The sequence below is a fragment of the Aegilops tauschii genome, chromosome 7, assembly GCF_002575655.3.
Source record: "Aegilops tauschii subsp. strangulata cultivar AL8/78 chromosome 7, Aet v6.0, whole genome shotgun sequence".
Taxonomy (NCBI): Eukaryota; Viridiplantae; Streptophyta; class Magnoliopsida; order Poales; family Poaceae; genus Aegilops; species Aegilops tauschii.
In genome coordinates this window covers 537044131-537065220 of record NC_053041.3, presented here as the reverse complement: position 1 = coordinate 537065220, position 21090 = coordinate 537044131, and the positions used below count along the sequence as shown (strand labels likewise).

The 21090-nt window shown below is 47.7% G+C and overlaps 2 protein-coding genes across 2 annotated transcripts; one reads left to right on the top strand and one right to left on the bottom strand.

Annotated features, from left to right (window-relative positions):
- Positions 1 to 6999: 6999 nt before the first annotated feature.
- LOC109774748 (protein SMALL AUXIN UP-REGULATED RNA 12) lies at positions 7000 to 7772 on the top strand. Its single transcript, XM_020333511.4, has one exon. It carries the CDS (start codon positions 7141 to 7143, stop codon positions 7549 to 7551), a length of 411 nt encoding a protein of 136 aa, XP_020189100.1. The 5' UTR covers positions 7000 to 7140; the 3' UTR covers positions 7552 to 7772.
- A 6303-nt stretch (positions 7773 to 14075) lies between these two features.
- On the bottom strand, positions 14076 to 15082 carry LOC109774747 (auxin-induced protein 15A). Its single transcript, XM_020333510.4, has one exon. It carries the CDS (start codon positions 14772 to 14774, stop codon positions 14403 to 14405), a length of 372 nt encoding a protein of 123 aa, XP_020189099.1. The 5' UTR covers positions 14775 to 15082; the 3' UTR covers positions 14076 to 14402.
- Between the last annotated feature and the right edge of the window lie 6008 nt (positions 15083 to 21090).

Sequence of the window (21090 nt, the reverse complement as noted above, 5' to 3'; positions counted from 1 at the left end):
CCACACCAAGCTTGCCAGGCCCGGGGATATGTCGTGGACGAAGGCACGCGTCATTGTTGCCAGCACCGCACATCCGCAGAAGGGGACCTGCACGAGCTGTACGCCATGTCGGAGGGGCCAACAGAGGAGGACTCGACCACGTTTGCGGCGCCAGTCGACGTCTGGTAGAAGGTGCCGATGTCGAGCGCGGTTGTCGGAGTAGATGAAGTGGTCAAGGAAGATGGCGACTACGCTGGCGATGAGCTGGTGTAGGACGAAGACGAAGAGGTGGATGATGAAATAGATGGTGTAACCAGAGACAACCTGTGGAGGTCATATAGGTCACCGGTAGGAGCGCGCCAGCGGTGCTCAAAACTAACTGAGCTGGTGCAGGAAAAAAATGAAGAGGTGGACGAAGAAGTAGGCGGCGAAACAAGAGGCAGCCCATGGGGGCCACGTAGGTCGCCGGTAGGAGTGCGGCGGCGGTGCTCCAAGCTAAGTGAGCTGGTGCAGGATGAAGACGAAGAGGTGGACGACGAAGTAGGTGGCGGAACCAGAGGCGGCCCGTGGGAGCCACGTCGGTCGCTAGTTGGAGCGCGGCGGCGATGCTCCAAGCTAAGTGAGCTGGTGCAAAATGAAGACGAAGAAGTGGACGACGAAGTAGGTGGCAGAACCAGAGGCAACCCGTGGGAGCCACGTCGGCCGCCGGTAGGAGTGCAGCGGCGGTGCTCCAAGCTAAGTGAGCTGGTGCAGGATGAAGACGAAGAGGTGGACGACGAAGTAGGTGGCGGAACCAGAGGCGGCCCGTGGGAGCCACGTCGGTCGCCAGTAGGAGCGCGGCGGCGATGCTCCAAGCTAAGTGAGCTGGTGCAAAATGAAGACGAAGAAGTGGACGACGAAGTAGGTGGCAGAACCAGAGGCAACCCGTGGGAGCCACGTCGGTCGCTGGCAGGAGCAGCGGCGGCGGTGCTCCAAGCTAAGTGAGCTGGTGCAGGATGAAGACGAAGAGGTGGACGACGAAGTAGGTGGCGGAACCAGAGGCGGCCCGTGGGAGCCACGTCGGTCGCCAGTAGGAGCGCGGCGGCGATGCTCCAAGCTAAGTGAGCTGGTGCAAAATGAAGACGAAGAAATGGACGACGAAGTAGGTGGCAGAACCAAGGCAACCCGTGGGAGCCACGTCGGTCGCTGGCAGGAGCAGCGGCGGTGCTCGAAGTAGGTGAAGAAGAACCCAACATCATGACGAAGACCGTGCGCGAACGGTGGCGTTCCTCCACCTAGGAAGGCGGCACGACGCATACCATATAGAAGTCGACGCGCGGGAACGACAGAGTGGATTGCATGCCATGGCAATGCGACCAGAAGGGGCGACACAATGGCATCGTGTAGGTCGTGGCGACGACGGGGACCGCGCGCCGCGGTCGAATAGGCAACGCAGCAGCAGCATGCGGATCGATGCAACCACGTAGACAACCATAGGGCGGTAACGTGAACCGTGCGCCGCAGCGCTACGGCCGAAGGGGCAACACATTGGTAATGGGAGAGGTTGTCGGTTCGTTGGGCTGGTCCCTGGGTGGGGGGATGTATACTTGGGCTTGGCTGAAACGCTTAGTACTAAATTTGTTTTTCAGTTTTGGAAGGGGGATCGTGGCCCCCATTGGCCTCCAAGAGACTCCGCCAGTGTACGCACGGGACCTCCAGTGCACGGTAGACATCCACTCTCCCCATCTTGCCATATCTAACCTTGGGCACACCACATAATTTTAGGTACTATCCGTTTACTTTTTGTTATTGATTGAAAGCAGCATTGATTGGAGTGTAAGTGGTTCAATGTAAACATCATCTAGAGAAAATATCTCAGCTGGCAAAAGTGGTGTTGAGACCACTCACCAAAAAAAACCCCAGCGACAGTAAAAAAAGTTTGGGCACTGTTAAAAAATCTGAGGTCGAGGCTAGCTCCAGGACAATGCTCACCTGACCAGAAGATTAACTAGCTAGCCAAATGACAAAGATCAACGTAGACGCAGAGTGGTGTGGTCCAAACAGCAAACGCGTGCGCGCTTCCAGTGGCTTCAACGAGACAAAGCCGTACCTCATACCATTTTTAACAGCCGTACCGTCCTCTCATACTACTCAAACATAGAAAGCCGAGAGAGAGAGAGAGGTTGCATGATCGCTTCACATGCATGAGCTGCTAGCTGATCAACGTCGTCTACCAACTTGCCAAGGGAACGCCTAAAACAATGCCATGCTTAATCTATGGTTGGATTAAGGTATCAGATGTGATCGGTTTTAAATTTTACGGTGGTTGATCTGCGTCGGTTCTCGCGTGGAGAGAAAAACGAATCTTTCCCTTCTACCGTACGACAACAGTCCCCCCATACCAATCTATAGTACTAAAATCTGTAGTTTGAATCGGAGCTTGACCGAGTATGCTTGAACATTCAAATCCCAATCAGTTTCTTGATCCTCGAAGTGCGAATACATATAAATGGCTCTTTGGATGGAATGGTTCTATATCAAAGTGCAAATGACAGAAATTTGTACCGTGATTGTAAGACATATTACCGCCAACCATAGCTACATTTTAGCGCATATCAAGGATTCTTTGAATTGAGAATTTTTTTATGGAACTTGTATATGTAATTTCAACTTGTGATATCTTTTCTTACGGACCCCTTAACTTGGATCGAAGAAATGACATCGCCAATATTTTAGTAGATTACTTTCCTACACACCGACTCCAAATGACTTTAGCAAAGATGTTAGGCCTCATGAAGTTTTCCTTTAGCAAAGGTGCTAGGCCTCATGAAATTTTCCTTTAATGTGTCTTGAAAGCACCTTCTTTCTTTTCAAACTCCTATATATCAAATTTCTATGTAGCAACAAAAGGGCTGGTTATGTTTGGAACACATGAATTTTGTAGGAATTTCAGATGTGTGGTGTACGACTTCTGCAGGAATATGAAAAGTTTGTGCTCCAAACTAAAGGCAGTCCCAGCGGCTCGGCGTGAAAGTAGTCCTCTTTGATCTGGTGTCGACGAGTTCCGGACTTCTCCTTCGAAGGAAAATAAAGACTGCCGTATATGGCGCTCTTTGGACACCTTGATTGGACAGGGGGTGGTCGTGTGCACCCGCAACAACAACATAACCCGCTTCACCGGGGTATCACGAGGCTATGGTTTTGTTGACACCTTGAAACATGTCTGCACCAAGATTTTCAAGGTTTCAACACATGTGGAGAATGCCATGGCGTGATTGGAGGAGCTACAAAGCGGGGTCTTGAATGGGATGAAGACTTTGCTTCACAGGCAGTTGTTCCGACTTGGCATGTGGGATATGCTCCCGTCCAGACCGGGCACGAGTTCTTGTGAGAATGGTGGTATGTGACGACTTGTAGTAGTCTCCGCAAGTGGGGGCGGCAGCATTGGGGGACTTCTTTGTTGGTGGTGCTCCTTTGAGTACCGAGACGTGATTTTCAGGGTGGAAACCCAAGGTCTGGCCTTTATTGGTTGTTCCTGGCTGTGAACTTGTTGAAGGCATTGTTTTGGGAACGCGGTCTTTCTTCGCAGTGAAAACCTACAATCTTTGATCAGCTAACGACAACGCTTGTGCATTGTTTCCTTCCTGGAGGCGTTGCTTTTGGAGAACCTTCTTTCTAGTCCAAGTGTTGTCTTTGGTGCGGGTTAGAGTGATGCTAATGCAGGTGATGGATCACCGTGGCTGGGTCGTTTTTTCCTTTTTTTAATTTTGTTTATTGGTTGTGTGCATCCTGGATGTTTTTAGGCATCTTGTTGGTGCAGAGGCTGGGTGTAATTGGTGTCTACTTGATATTAATATATTCCTCTTTTGAAAAAAAAAAGTCCCAGCGGCTCCATTCTGTACTATATCTAAAGGTTTCCACCTAGGCAAAAGCCCGATGTGGCACCATATTTGATGAGGAAATAGAGTTTTACCATATCTTAATCTAGATGTACTCTTAGCACCAAAACCACGAGAACTAATTTTTTTTCTCTCAGAATGCAATAAGTGATAGCAGTTTTAGATACTCCCTCCGTTACAAAATAAGTGTCTCAGATTTGTATAAAGTTAGTACAAAGTTAGTGCAAAGTTGAGACTCTTATTTTTGGACGGAGGGAGTACAACACTAAGATAAAAGAAGCCAGTACAGAAGTTGTATGTACACACAAATTTAATCTATATGATATAGCTTGAGATATGATGCATTGGGAGCACCATAAGAACTGTGACGAAGATATTGTCATCAAGATCGCGAGGGAATCTTAGATTACAGCAATGTCTAGACAACTGTAGTGAAACCACCAGTACATGCAAACCCACCAGGAACTCCTAAGGATTTGGTTGCCCCCTTCCCGCAAGTCCATGATCTGCAGCTGCTTGCACCAATGATAATGTTATTGATGCAAATCATATGCATATGGTAGTTCAAGCTAAACTGATTGCGTGTCTTTGGATGCTGATTTTTGTTGATGCTTATTTGGCCCTCTTGCCCATGATTGTATGGTGGGAGGGAATCTTTCACCAACTTGGGTTGGATTGTACTTGCAACCTTGATTGGAATACTAGGAAATAGTCAATCGATGCTCACATGAACTTGGAAGAGCACTTGGCCAAATGAGGGGCCTAGCTCACAGGTTGGTACAATCAAGGAATAATATCTCATTAATTGCTTTCACACACTTCATCAGACCCATGCATTTCCTGGAATCATTCTACACCTTCATATAAAAAAAAAAGACAAGAAGTCTTATTATCATCAGAGTTAATGTAATCATGTGCATTTCAAGCATCTTTAGACAGTACTATTACTAGTATCAAAAAGGTACTATTGTACTTGCTAAGCTTTATTTTCCCCTTCTTGCTTAGGAAGTAAGACTTTGCTGATGATGCCATGTGAGAGGCCTCCTCCTCACATGCAGGCGTCCAGCTCCCCTCCACAATCTTCAGAACTGCCATGCATGCATGGCACACAGTTTGAAGCTGAAAAGAGGAAGTCTTCATCAAGCTAGACGTAATGATAAACTACTAATGCAGTCAGAGGGACACGAATTTTCTAATCAAATCAGTCTGCTGATGCACCTAGATGGCAAGTTGAGGGCCTCAGAAACTTGTTAGTTAGTTTAGATCTGCATTATTGCAGGCTAACAGACTAAATTATCAAGTGCGCAGTTTGTTTTAGCTCTCCCGTTGTTTTCACTCTGCCTCAGCAGTTTGTTTTTGGCGTCCATTAGTTGGGTACACGTAAGGCATGCAAAAGGATTCCCTGAACCTGAGCCAGTCTTAAATTTTCTTTTCCACGTATGCTAGGAGCCAAATACTCAGGGGCGATCGAGAGGTACACATATGTCAGAAGAAATAGTTTCAGAACTGAGCACAGTTTGTGAATCTAGCCCTAGCTACGTGTTCAAATGAGTTGTACATATATGTCAGGAGAATATATTTTTCTAATGCAATTGAAGGGTATATCCTGTGGCCTCTCACGATGCACACAATCAGTTAAAAAAAATTGGATCCCAGTAACTGAAAAATAGAAATAAGTAAACCAATGAAATGAGACATCAGGTGATTCAGAGATCTGATGGTTCAAACGCAGATTTTTACTGTCCAGCAAGCCTGTAATATCCTGCAGTTTGAAAGTGACTGTGAGGGTGGTTTCAGTCTGATCTCTGCACTCTGGTGGGAATCTCATTCAATGAGCAGAGGACTTTAGTAACCGTCATATCATCACAGAAATCAAGGGGAGAAAACTGTAGAAGCCCATTCTCCACATCACAGCTGGAAAAAGCTGGAAAACAGGCTGAAAGAATTGCTTGTGTGGTGGCCCAATAGCTAGCAATGTTACATGAGTGAAAAATAAATAAATGTCACTATCAGTTTTTCTTCTGCTAAAAGTCTTATAAAAAGTTACAGATGGAGTATGACATTATAAAACATACTACTACTCTCATTAAGGGCCAGTTTGGTTCAAAAGAATTTCATAGAAATTGTGGAGGATTCTGTTTCCTAGTATTTTCTTGTATAAACATTGTTTTGTTTATATAGGATAAGAAACAGTAGGAGGAGGTAACTTTTTGAAAGGAAAAAAAATCCGTTGAGTCCAACCTCATTGAAAATTTTCATGTATTTCCATCATGACAAGTATGGCGTCTATTTATAACACTCTAGTTCATTAAAAAAATTATAACACTCTAGATATTTTGTTGCCTTTTCTTTTGGTGCAACCAAACAATATTTACTGTCAGTCCTGCTAAGTCTCGGTCGATTGAGACTTCACCCGCTCATCATTCTAACCGCTTGGTCGCTTTGGAAACACCGTAACGGGAAGATCTTCGACGGCGCACAAGTCTCCATCGACAACCTGCTGACCTCAATCAAAGACGAGGCAAGACTTTGGGCTAGAGCTGGAGCCACAGGGCTTGAGAGCATCATTCCTCTAATATGAACTTCTGTAGGGGCTGAGCAACCCCTTCTGATGCTCACTGCTTTCCCTTTTGCTGCCAGCATGCGTACGGCCAAGGGACAAGCTCTTCTGTTACTCTCCCCCATCAATGAAAAGATACTACCCTGAGTGTATTCCTGAAAAAAAGTCTCAGCCAATACTATATCCGTGAGATCTTACATTAAGATATGTGGAAAATTTTCTTTTCAGTTTTTTTTTTCTTTTGCAAATTATGTCACTTGAGTGAAACTTGATTAAATCTCGATCGACTGAGACCTAGCCACACCCATTTACTATACGTAATTATGTTCTTAGTTCTTGCGGAATTTAACATTGCCATGACAGTTGTTCCTAAGTGATCTTTCATGCTCTATTGGTATTTTCGAAACCTTGCTAAACAAATAAACCCTTATTATACCTCAATAATAGTGCATAGACCTTTGCAAAATAAATGCCTCGAGAAAAAGAAAAAAATGGTGCATCGATTTGAGCAACTGATAAACAAACCGAAGAGACTCAGGGGTCACGAGGAGGCGGGCTCGGAGCCACAGGCAACCACGAGAGGTCGCCGATCTCCCTCCCCTATATATACAGCCCCCGCCGCAGTTCTCTGCACCAGCCAAACCAACCGAAGCCAACCATCAACCAGCAGCGCCCAGCCACACAGCGCCGCCGCAGTCCCGCTCGACCGATCAATCGGCGGCAATGGAGGAGCGGGGCAGGGGCGGGAGCAACAAGATCCGGGACATCGTGCGGCTGCAGCAGCTGCTCAAGCGGTGGAAGCGGATGGCGGTGGCGCCGGGCGGCGGCGGCAGGGGCAAGAACGGCGGCGGCGGCGGCGCCGTGCCCAAGGGGTCCTTCGCGGTGTACGTGGGCGAGGAGATGCGGCGGTTCGTGATCCCCACCGAGTACCTGGGCCACTGGGCGTTCGAGGAGCTGCTCCGGGAGGCGGAGGAGGAGTTCGGGTTCCGGCACGAGGGCGCGCTCCGGATCCCCTGCGACGTCGAGGCCTTCGAGGGCATCCTCCGGCTCGTCGCCGCCGGGAAGAAGGACTCCGCCGGCGCCGACATGTGCGACCGCTCCTGCTCCTCCGAGACCGAGATCCTCTGCAGATGAGGCGACGGGCGGCTGGCTGCTCCCTTGCTCTGAAGAATGAGTTCAGACAGGGAGCAGAGATCTCCTTCCTTCCTTCTTTTTTTCCTCTCTCCTTTCTTGCGTTCTCCCGATCTTTCTTCTCGGTTTTAGCTGAAGAAAGGGGAAGAGGTTGCAGCTAGCTGGATCTGTAATTTGTACAACACCAAGGATTGTTCCAATGCAAAAACTTAGGCATTTGATCCTGTTTGTGCGTGCCATTCTCGGTTGCTTACATTCCACTGCCTCCATTGTTTCAGAAACTGAAACCAATTAAGCAACTGAAGAACAGTAGCCTTCTTTGCTTAACAGTTGAGCAACCGGAACAAAGGGTGCATTTCACTTCACGCAGACGATAACATCCCATCATTGGGCACCAGGGTTTCAGCTCAAGGCACCGGCAGCAGGTCACAAGAGTGTTGGGGAAAATGCAACTGTTCTGACATTAAGAAAAGCCGTTTTCTTTCTGATGGCTCATGGCATACGCATGTACAGACGCACCATGCCCACTCCATTGACAATAGTTGCTTATTATCCACTACTACGTCCAGTCTCGCCTGCGCTTCACGCCATGGCGGCCGGATGATCCATCGACCCCATGTGCGTACCGGTGCTCCGGCCCCAGGCCCGCCGCGGCCCTAACTCACTCCATTGCTCATTGTCAATACATGGATGGAATCAGCATCTTCTGAATCATGTTGCCACTACCTCACATAGTGTCAAGGCATTAATAAGAGAGAAGCCAGATAAAAAGGGAGATTGTGTAGTACATGTTCACATGGCAGGCGCACGGCGCACCTGGCCGCAGGCCCTCGGAGCATCAACACACGAGGGGGGAGGCTCTCTGCATCTTTACCTGAATCTTGCATGTGCTGCTGAAATGGAGCAGCAGGTGTGTGCAGGTAGCCAGAGATCGATCGGTTTCATTTGTTTGGTGTCTGAGTTCTTGATTTTGGAATCGGAATAATAATCTCTAGTTGGTTTGTACTGAGTTTTTGGGTGCCATCATAGGATCTGATGTAGATCTTCCTCCAGGGCAGGAGAGAAGCAGCCTGAAACTGACAGAGGTTTCTGTCAAGCACATCGAGGACAAGAAATCTGGTGAAAGTGATGCTCTCCTTGATCCCAGCAGCTAAGGAAAGTACAGTGATTGATCAATGTTTCAGCACGCTGAACTTTACAAAAAAAAGAACAAGAAATGTTGCAGGACACCATGCCTGAATCCAGTAACACCCAGATGCTGGAAAACGCAGTGTGCAGAGACAAACGCAACAAGGCAGCTCTTCTTCAGGTCCATGGCACAAAATATACATCCTCTGTTTTTCATGTAGCACAGAGGAGTTATACGGTGATCATCGATCCAGACGCTGTATCCTCTGGCCATGTACATGTCCATTCAAGAGCGGGAGCTGATCCAGATCCAAGCATAGCATGCCGTTCCACTGAATCCGCGGTCCATTCTGTTTATTGAGCGGGCAATTTACTAGGGATGCTAGGAAATGCTAGGAAATGCATAGCCCATTCAGTTTTAAATGGAGCTAGCATAGCATCCATGACGTAGAGTGTCGTTGATGGAATCATGGAAGGGATACACAGCCCCATCATTTACATTTTCGGGCTACATATTTATCGCGCGAAGATTCGGAACCTTCGTGTCAAAATTCACAACGCAGAGTACATGTGCTACTCGCTTGCGATGGTCCCTCCCCCCTTCTTACATGTGGGACCATGTTGAAACTTTGGCAAACCCATCTATCTCATCCACTAACCCCAATTTGAAAATTCTAATCCGCGCGCCCAAGGTTTCGCTCCCGCCAAATAACTCCAAGTTCCACGTGAAACAAAGCTGCGGGATAAAAAGCTTAGCCGAGAAGAGCGATGGTGCCATCTTCTTTGCGCTAGGCTACCCTTGTGGTATGGAGCAGTTTTTCGGCAAACTTGCAATTCATTTTCTCGAGTGTTCGGCATGTTAGGACGAATTCATTTTCTTTTGCGTGTACAAAGCTTGCAGCCCATTTTGTGGACTGTTCGACATGTTAGGGCGATTTTCTTTGATGGCTGTGCTTAAGGTCAGGTGACTGTCATTTGCTCTTTGATGGCTCTTCTTAAGGTTATGTTCGACCTCACCACCTTGTTTTGTTCGACCGTGTACTTTGTATGGTTGTTACTTTATTTATAAAGCGGAGCGAAAGCCTGTTTCGAGGAGGTGACTGCCCTTCTACAAAATCGTCATCAATTGTGTGGACCGTGTAATGTTGCACCGAAATTCATTCAACATGTTAGGACGATTATCTTGTATTCTTGTAGGCTCTGGTCAAGCTTAAGTTTTCTTTTTCAAACTCATAGTCAATTTGTGGACCGAGCACAGTTTGGCATGTTAGATGATTGTTTTTTATGGCTCTGCAAAACCTCATGCGACTCCCTTTTTCTTTTGGCAAACTCATAGTTGGTTTGTGGACCGTAATTTGATCTTGCATGGAGATTCATACGGCACGTTTGTGTTGTTAGGAAAATTACAAGAAAAATCACGTGACTCTGAGGAAGAGGAACCCAAGACCTATCATTTCACAGCATAATAGAGTACAAATGCGGCAAAAGTAAGTTTGTGTACAATGTCAACACGTTTTTTTTGTTGCATGTATTTTGATAATCTGTTTTTTTACTTATATTGTTTTCTTCCAATTTTCTCTTTATTTTTTGTTTATTAGGCATGTCACCTTCATGGAAGGGATACACAGCCCCATCATTTACATTTTCGGGCTATATATTTATCGCGCGAATGTTCAGAACCTTCATGTCAAAATTCAGAACGCAGAGTATATATGCTACTCGCTTGAGATGGTCCCTTCGATTGACAAAAACTACCAATTCAGGGGTTTGCATCCCTCTAAACTACCACTTAAAAAAAGGTGATCGAAAACTATCAATTTTTTTAGTTTTGCAGGATACACAGCCCCAAGGTTTCGCTCCCCCGAAATAACTCCAAGTTTGACGTGAAACGAAGCTGCGGCCTGCGGGATAATAAGCTTAGCCGAGAAGAGTGATGGTGTCATCTTCTTTGCGCTAGGCTACCCTTATGGTATGCAGCATTTTTTTTGGCAAACTTGCAATTCATTTTGTGGGGTGTTCGACATGTCAGGACGAATTTTCTTTTCCAACTCCGTTAAAGCTCATGCTACTGTCGTTTTTGCGTGTACAAAGCTTGCTGCCCATTTTGTGGACTGTTCGACATGTTAGGGCGATTATCTTTGATGGCTCTGCTTAAGGCAGGTGACTGTCCTGTCCTTTGTTCTTTTATGGCTCTGCTTAAGGTTATGTTCGACCTCACCACCTTGTATCATTCGGCTGTGTACTTTGTTCGGTTGTTGCTTTTGTTATAATAAAGTGGGGAGAAAGCCTGTTTCGAGGAATTGACTGCCCTTTTGCAAAATCGTCATCAGTTGTGTGGACCGTGTAATGTTGCACAGATATTCATTCAACTTGTTAGGACGATTATCTTGTATTCTTGTAGGCTCTGGTCAAGCTTAAGTTTTCTTTTTCAAACTCATAGTCAATTTGTGGACCGAGCACAGTTTGGCATGTTAGATAATTGTTTTTTATGGCTCTGCAAAATCTCATGTGACTCCCTTTTTTTTTGGCAAACTCATAGTTGGTTTGTGGACCGTTCCATTTGATCTTGCATGGAGATTCATACGGCACGTTTGTGTTGTCAGGAAAATTACAAGAAAAATCACGCGACTCTGAGGAAGAGGAACCCAAGACCTATCACTTCACAACATAGTAGAGTACAAATGCGGCAAAAGAAAGTTTGTGTACAATGTCAACACGTTTTTTTTGTTGCACGTTTCGATAATCTGTTTTTTTACTTATATTGTTTTCTTCCAATTTTCTCTTTATTTTTGTTTATTAGGCATGTCACTAGATTGTGCACTTGCACTTTCTTTGTTTGGTGAAATCCAAAACTGAACCTATTTTTGTTGCAATTTTTGGTTTAGAAGTATGCAATGTATTTTACTAACTAATTGTTTATAGGAAGGTGCTTACTGTGAACAAAAAAGGAATGAATCAAAGAAATAATTATTTATGAGTTTTTGGAATTTCATACGGTTGTTCTCGAAGCGGCCCTTTCTTTTATCGGTACCAATGCGCAACCATTTAGCTAGTTTTTCAAACAAATAATGAAATTGAATTCTAACTTTGACCATGAATTTTGTGCAAAAAAAAACACATTGACCATGAATTAGATTAATATAATATGAGTTACACGCCATAAAAAATATACCATTGGATTCATACCGAAAGGTTTCCAACGGTGTAACTTCTTTTATGACATATTACTCATAATTCGTGAGTCAAAATTATTGTCAAAGTTAAACTCAAAATTCGAGCGACCTTACATACTTGGACTGAGGAGTATACCCGAAGAAATTTCATACTTGGCATTAATTTTCCTGCCATTCCAATAAGAAACTTCTAGAATATGTTGCGTTGTCATATTCATATTAATGGCCGTGTCTATGTCTAAAGCAAAGTAAAAACGAAAGGGAGATGATGTTAACTTCCAAACTTCCATGAAAGTGACGATGATTAAACACACCATGCATGCAGCCCTATGGTGTGCCTGTGTGCGCAATTGCTCTTTCCTTGTTTGTGTGAAAACTATAACTGAACATGTTTTGGTTGTACTTTTCGGTTAAGGAGTATCTAGTTTTTTATTTTGTCAATTAATTATTTTTAAGCAGTGATAATATCGGAAGTTGCTTAGTGAACGAAAAAGAAATAAATGATTCATAAAAAAAGGATGAAAGAAAATATTCCAATGTGATTTGCCAATTCTTCAGTGTCTGTTGTCCAGGCGGTCCAACTTCTTCTATTCATACCAATGTGCAACTATTTAGCTAGTTTGACAAACAAATTGTGAACCTCATATGACTATCCCCCCCCCCCCCCCCCCCCCGCCCCCTCGCATGGTGACTAGCTGAAAGAAAGCCTTTCTCTCCTTGATCTTTGTCGACGAGTTCTTGGATTTGCCTCCCTTCTGCATGTTGCTCCACTGGTCGGTGGCTAGGAGGGGAATCATTGTGTCTCGACTCCGGCTAGTAGATAGGTTAGGGCTTTTAGTCCTTGCAGGGGTTGAGCTCAGGTGGATGATTGCGTTTTATTCTCGAGTCGGTCTTCTGGGCTCCGATCTTGCTCAAGTTCATCCCTCGGTATGGATTAGATGGAGCTCCAGCGTAGATTCCTGCCGGCTCCTTGGAGCTCCAACTATTTTTCTTTTTTGTCAAAAAGAAACTATGATCATCACATGACTCTTTCTTTCCCCTCTTGCACGCGACTATGTGAAAGCCTTCTTCTCCTTGATCTCCATTGACGAGCTCGTGGATTCACCACCGTTCTGCATGTTGCACCAGCGATCGGTGGCAGGGAGGCAAATAATTGTGCCTTCACTCTGGCTAGTAGATCGATATGTTAGGGTTCTTAGTCCTCGCGGGGACAAAGCTCATGTGCGGCGCTTCATTTTTGAGTTGGTCTTCTGCGTTTCGATCTTCTTGAGTTCGTCGATGGAGCTCCAGCGTATATTCCTGTCGGCTCCTTGGTGAGGTTAGCATTTTTCGCCTTGCGTACACGACAATGAGATTTGGTGTCAGATTCTCTCGATCGATTCGAGAGTTCAACGACGACGACTACGGCTTAGGGTGCTGGTCCTTAGGGGCACATGCACAAAGACTTTCATACTGTCGTCGACAAGGTTAGGTCGGCTCAGATATGAGAGCTGCGACAACGGCGCGTCGGCAACTCTTTCAGGCGACAACAGTGGTCAGTGGTCCAAATAAGTCGATGCAATTTTTATTACTTTTGAAATGCTTTGCACTTATAGTGAACCTTTAGAATAGATATGAATTCTTTAAAAAAAATAGTGAACCTGAATTATTGCTTTCATAAGTATCTTGTAGATCGGAGACCATATTGTGTTAGTATTCCCTTCGTCCAAATATACAAAGGCTCCTCAAATTTGGGCTTAACTATCATCATGAATTTGACCGTCGAAATATGAGGCATACAATGAATTCGTATTGAGCAGTGCTATACGGATGATATTTCTCGGATGAATTTTGCATGATGTAGCAGATCGAATCGTCGGTGAGTTGAACTGAAAGTGCAGCGACCAGTCGATGTTGCATGGTGCGAATTTTGTACAAGGAATCATCATGCGTTCAGTAGTTTCTATTCGTGTTAGAAAGAGGTATTTAATGATATAGTAATTTTTATGACTCATAACTCGTATGTTATCAGTCAGAATTACTGTCGAAGTTAGGCTTAGAATTCGAGTGACCTTATGTCACAAGAAATTTCATGCTTGTGGAAAAACTTTGAAGCTGAATTAGTCCCCCGATAATCGGTAGATAAGAATCTAGGACAATGTCCAAAGAAATTTCGTCCTCTAGCTAGGATGCTTGTTTTTCCTGTCATCCCAAAGAAAACTTCCAGAGTAGTATATGTTACTACTTTGCGACTTCCGTACTGAAGACCGTACCGTGTCTTCGTCCAAATCAGCAGTAAAAACGAAAGGGAGATGATATGAACTTCAAATCTTCCATGAAACCAACGATGACGATCAACACACCATGCACGAAGCTAAGCTAACGCATCATGCATGTGGCCGTTTGCACTCTGTACAATCAAGAACCAAACGCGAAGCGATCTAGCTAATTTTAAAAGTAAATAAACACATCATTCTACGTACGCGCGGGCGCGGCACGGCACGGCCACGGCCGCCGGTGCCGCTGCCATGGCGTCGTCCAAGCTCTGGCTAATGGAGCAATGGGCCTTCTTCCTTAGTTCTTCCCCTTGCCGCTGCCGGAGCCGTTCTTGGGGTGGAGCCGGCGTAGCAGCTCCTCGAAGTCCTCCTCGGCGCAGGGCACGCGCAGGCCGCCCGCCTGCGCGAAGCCGAACTCGTCGGCGGCGCGCTCCATGAGGTCCCGGAACGCCGGCTCGCGCAGGTACCCCGTGGGCACCACGAACCGGCGCGCCTCCTCCCCGACGTACACCGCGAAGTACCCCTTGGGGAGCACGTCGCCGCCGGCCGGCTCCAGCAGCGCCTCCCGGAGCCCCGCCTCCTCGGCCTGCGGCGCCGCGCCGGCCTTGCCCTTCCTCTCCTTCCTCCTGCCGCCGATCCTGGGCGCGCGGAAGTAGCCCATAACCATCATCGTCGCCGACGATTGCGGCAGCAGGACTCACGGTGCGGTGCTCGTCGTAGCTTCGGGTTGGCCGCCACCGTCGTGGAAGAAGGAGGACGGTACGGAACCGTGCAGCGGGCTGGCGATGTCCGGAGATGACAGGGATCGGTCGATCAGTTAAGGCATGCGGGGGGTGGAGTTGGTGCGCCTGGTCGTGGGTTGGTGGCCGCCATGGTCGACGCTCGCCGGCAAGCTAGCGAGAGGTCCTAATGGGGTTGGCGTGCGTGGAAGAGGACGTGGTCTCCTCGTCTCGTGCTCTCAACTTGTGATTAGGTGCAGTTGCAACTGGGAAATGATTAGGCGGCAGCCAGGGTTAGCGTTGGTTTTATACTGGTGTGTGTGTGGGGTCAGACATAATGTATCGAAGTTTAATTTAGCTTGTTTTGTTTATTAATCACCTCTACTCCTCTAAGAACATGCTCCCCATTTTTTTTGGATGTCTAAGAACATGGCTAGAACCAAGGCAGGCAGAAATCCCGTATCCTGTTTATCCATTCTACTCCGCCGGCTAGTCGACGAGGCAGCAACATCCCTACAACTACTATTTACAATGATATGTGGCACGCAGGAGCGGGGCACGCGACCCATTTTGATTTTGCCTTTTGATTTTCAATCTTTTGTAGTTTTTAAATCAAAAATTTAAATTAAGTTTCGTTTGCATATTTGCGTTTCTTGTGATGAGGGATTTTAAATAATATAAATTTTTAATATGTTTTGATGGGCTTTTGCAACTTTGTTAAGTTTCAACCGCTGAAATTTGGTACAGGCGACCGACAAAATTATAAGAGCTAAAACTTAAAACTTATTGTGCCCTCATGTGGTATCCAATGACTTTACGGATCACGAGACAATCAGGCTGCCGGCATAGCTGCGCAGGTACGTGTCCTGCGTGTTTCCCTTTACAATGTCGCATGAATTTTATGATAGTCATTTCATGACACATATAATATGGTGATGTTAGCCTTACATCAAGTAAAATTTAATTATTATTTTTCAGGAAAACTTTTGATCTATTTATTTCAATTATGGCAGTACAACAAACATCAGAAAAATACATCCAGAGTCATAGAGCACCTAACGATGGCTACAAACACTGAAGCGAGCCGAAGCCGCGCCGGCATCTTCGCCCCTCCTTTATCGGAACTGGGCAAAACTTGTTGTAGTAGATAGTCGGGAAGTAGTCATGCTAAGCCCCCTAGGACCAACGCGCTAGAACAGCAACAACCACTGATGAACAGTAACGTAGATCGAAAGGATTCAACTTGAAGAAAGACGAACGGCAACGAGATCTGAGCAAATTCATCAAAGACAAACCCGCCGGAGACACACCTCCACATGCCCACCAATGATGCTAGACGCACCATCAAAACGGGGGCTAGACGGGGAGAACCTTATTTCATCTTCAGAGAGCCACCGTCGTCTCATGCTTTCCTGAGCATGACATAAACCCTAACAAAACTAGAAGAAGCGTCTAAAAACATCCACCGGCAAGGACTGGATCCACCACGCCCTCCTGGCTGTAAGGCCACCGAAGACGAGGCGGATTACCGGCAGCGCCGACGAAAGGCAGAGGAACCCTAGTATTGTTTTCAGAGGAGGCGAATACGTGAGTTAGCGTGTTGCAACACGCACAGTATTGAAAAATTTAATTGTTTTTGTTACCATGAAATCTTTAAAAAGTTTTAGTTGATTCAATTTTGTGTGTGTATACACACAAAATCTGAAAGCACCGTACACACGCACTTAGGGCATCTCCAACGCCGACCCTCGAACCGTCCGGATCACGTGGTTCAGACGTGTTTTGCCATCCAACGCAGTCCTGTATCAGTCCGCTCGGCGGTCCAGACGTGTTTTCCCCGCAAACCGGAGACAAAGTGGGGGGGGGGGGGGACTTTGCAGCCGTCTGGACCACTGCCACGTTCAAGTCTGGCTAACCTGACCCACCAAACAACCCCAACCGCCTCGCCCCCGTGTCCCCTCCCCGCTCTCCTCTGCGCTACCGTGGCATACAAATCGGACGTTGCATCAAGGAGGAGCCCCTCTCACCGCATCCCCTAGGCGTCAAGCAGGAGCGGCTCTTGCCGCTGCCTCGACGCGTGAAGGAGGAGCGGCACTCGCCGCTACCCCTGCCCCAGTCGGTCGCCGCAAAGGCGTGCGTTCGCCTTCACCACTACCTCGGCGACGACAGCAACTCGTCCTGCCGGAGCGCCCTAACGGTGGCAGAGTACGCCGACAGGGAGCAACGACGGTGGGACAGGTGCAACGTAGCGCGTCGGTCGAAGTTCGCGGACTCCGACGTCCCGCCGCCATACATCGCGGCGGACCCAGAGCTGGCGTACGCCTGGGCCTTGGATCGCTCCAAGACGACGGTGGAGACGAGCAAACGCCGTCTCCGCCGCCTCGACACGGGGAGATGGCCAAGTATGGAGAGAAGTGGTCTCTCAGCGAGACTGCCACCTCCTCCAAGGCCCACCGCCCTCCCCCTCGCCCACGTCATCGGTGATCGCGGCCGCACTGTGCAAGGCGCAGGAGGATGCAGAGAGGATCATCCGCGAGCGGTAGGATGCTGCCGGAAAGCCCTACCGCGCCCTTTCGCCGCCCCAAGCTTGACTCCGACGACGGCTCCGAGGACGATGACAGAGGAGCCGGCGGCCAGCCCGACATGGCCTATGATGTCACCGTCAATTTAGGTTAGTGTAGGGTTAGATTTTGTAAGGTTTTGAGTTCGCCAGATCGTAATTTCGTCCGGTTTATGTAAAAATTATCCTAGTTTAAATGAATATCGTCCGGTTTATTTGAGTTTGAATCAAATTTGTTCATTTTCGGGGTTTCTAGTCCCACTAACCATCCAACCAAGATTGGTTATCATCTCTGTTTTTTGTTCTCCTCTGTTATTTTCAGGCTTTCTAGTCTAGCTCTGTTTAGAAAGCTAAACGAAGTTCTGGCTACATCCATATATACCACAAAAACAAAGAGCATTTTTGAAAAGTTCAAAAACAAAGAGCGCAACATCCGTTCCATAGCTGGTAGAGAGCATGGATAGGCAAACGAAAACAATTTCTTCGCTCCATCTGATTGTTATACGTACGCGTCGCGTATACGTAGATGGCTCCCCCATTTCCCCATCGTTGGGTAGTTAAATTTGGCGCCAAATCACCGCTGCCGTTGGTTTTAAAGATAAGGGACTCTCCAGGTCCAAGTCAATTAGAAGTAGTCACCGGGAAGTATGAACCCGGCATGCAACTACCCTCTCAAATCTCAGTTACAAAGAAATTGCCTAGCGTGACCATGGGAGTACGTATACCGATAGAAATCAGGTACACACGGAGTCCTTCCGATGACCAATTCGACCCGGAGTCGCCTGCATGACTGTGTATTCAGACCCTATATACAGATGTTTTGTTCGAAAAGGCCAAAGGCCTTATATTAAATACATACATCCATAAATTTTACGAAATAGGGTTTCTCCCGCTTTATATTATAAAGCCTGGACCAAAACACACAGGTAACAACAAGGTTCAACGCACACGCAAACCCAGAGAACACAAACACAGTGCAACACAACAGCAATAGGTCTAGGTGGGGGAGCAGCACAATAATCCCCAAAGAAGAAGTCCAGGAACTGCTACACTAATCCAGCTCCGGGGGCGGTGGCGCGGTCAGCGGGCGGCGATGGACCGAAGCGCGGCTATGGCTCCGTTGATGGCGTCCCGATCGTGGCGCCGACTAAGCGGCCGCCATAGCTGTAGAAAACCACATAGTTTGAACACTGCATCAGCCGCACAAAGAGGAATAACATGCTCTATCACAAGCTTATTACGGATATTCCATAGCGTCCAGAGAAGGGCGCCAATGGTCACCCAGAGGGCAGGTCGCCTAGCGGAGTTGTTGGGACCGAGCACCTCGTTAAACATATCGGGCAGGTTGGTATGACACCATCCGCCACCCACAGCCTCCCGTAAACAGCTCCAAAGAAATCTTGCGGTCGGACATATGAAGAATATATGGTTGGAGTCCTTCGGGACCGAAACACAAAGGGCACATCCCATCGGAAGGGCCGTTCCGCTTCACCACCTCCGTACCGGAGGGGACGCGTCCGCGCACCAACTGCCAAAGGAAGATCTTAATCTTCAGGGGTAGTTTGATCTCCCAAAGGAGGTTCAATTCTATCGGTCCCGGGGTCGGCATAATCGCTTGGTATAGCAATTTCGTGGAGAACCGCCCATTGGACTCGAGGTGCCAATGCACCACGTCCTCATCTATGGACGGAGTGTGGAGAGCTACGCAAGCTACTAGATCCTCCCAAAGGTCCCGTTCACCGGGGCCGAAGGTCCACCTAAAGGCGATATTCTCGAGGTTTGACAGGGCGGCTGCCACTGTCAAGTTTTTGTCGGCGCAGATATTGAACAACGCCTGGAAATGAGAGGCGAAGGCTGGGTGCCGCACCATCTGTCTAGCCAGAAAAGGGTGGCAGTGCCCAGGCCCACTTCAATCGAAGAGTCGAGCCATAGAACTGGCATCAGCTTAACAATCGTTTGCCAGAATTGCGATCCACCCGATCTTTGAGCGAACGCTAGGGGTTGGCCACGCAAGTACTTAGCGCGAATAATGTCTAGCCACAGGCCACCCTCTCCGGGGGCGATCCTCCATAGCCATTTCGCTAGAAGAGCAATATTCATCCTTTTGGATGAGATGATCCCGAGACCCCCCTGGTCCTTGGGTTTGCAAAGCTCCATTTGACCATGTGGTATTTCTGTTTATCACCTTTCCCCGCCCAGAAGAACCGGGACTGGTACTTGGCCACATCATGGTGCAGGGATTCATTTAGGCTATAGAACCCCATCAAATACATCAGTAGACTAATCATCGACGAGTTGATCAGGACAACCCGAGCCGCTTTGGACAGCCAACGTCCCTGCTAAGGTTCCACCCAGTGTTGAACTTTGGCCACTGATGGGCGTAGGTCTTTTTCCAGGATACGGTTGTCACTGATGGGCATGCCTAGGTAGGTAGTTGGGAAGGTCCCTAATCGACAATTAAGCCGGTTCGCTATACTAGTCCTCTCCTCTTCCGTGTAGCCCATGACCATAACCTCACTCTTGGTGAAGCTAATAGTTAGCCCGAACATCTCCTGGAAGCATAGAAGTAGGAATTTGAGGTGAGCAATATCCTCGTTAGATCCTTCTACCATAAGGATCGTGTCATCCGCATACTGGAGATGGGTGATGCCGCCCGCCCCAAGGAGGTGGGGGCATACACCCTTAATGTGGCCGGCCCCCTTGGCCTTATCCAGGATAGCGGCCAAGGCATCAACCATGAGGTTGAATAAGAAGGGGGAGAAGGGGTCCCCTTGTCGGACGCCTTGCTCCGTGCGGAAGTAGGGTCCAACCTCGCCATTGATATTAATGGCCGTCCTCCCACTCATCACCATTTGCATCACCCGGATGATCCATTGCGGATCAAATCCCGTCTTGTATAATACTTCCCGAAGGAAGGACCAGTGAACCGTGTCGTACGCTTTGTGAAAGTTGATCTTGAAAAACACCGCTTGCAGTTGTTTTGACTTGACCTCATGAATAACCTCATGGAGGACAAGAATCCCATCAAGGATGAGGCGGCCTTTGACAAAGGCCGTCTAGTTTGGGTGGATAATCCGTGGTGCTATAAGGGCCACCCTACTGGCATACCCTTTAGCCATAATCCGGAAGATCACGTTGATGACTGTGATCGGCCGGAACTGCCGAATATCCGATGCGCCTTGCACCTTCGGGATAAGAGTGATGATCCCGAAGTTGAGCCGGGGGAGGTCCAGAACACCCTGAGCCAACTCGTGGAAGAGCGCCATGATCTCCCCCTTAATGGAGGGCCAGAAGGTTTGGAAGAAGTGCACCAGGAGTCCATCAGGCCCCGAGGCCGAGGCGGGATTCATACCCTTAATGATCGCTGCCACCTCGTTCTCCTCAAAGGCGCCTAGCAGAGCCCTATTCTCTGAGGCCGTGACCCGTTGACCCTCGTCCCAAATGGAATCTGTGAGGGCATGGCCCGAACGGGGGCGGCCAGCCAAGAGGTCCTTATAGAAACCGTCTACCTGCTCACGGATTTCTCCGGGATCCTACAGCAATTGATCACCATCCCATAGAAGCGGGAGGGTGCACCTACGCCGGCGGCCATTAGCGATGGCCTAGAAGTAAGTTGTGTTGGCATCACCAAAGAGGACCTAGTTAAAGGACCCCCGTTGGCGCCAATACTCCTCTTACTTCCGGTAGATTTCAAGTAGCTCGTCTTC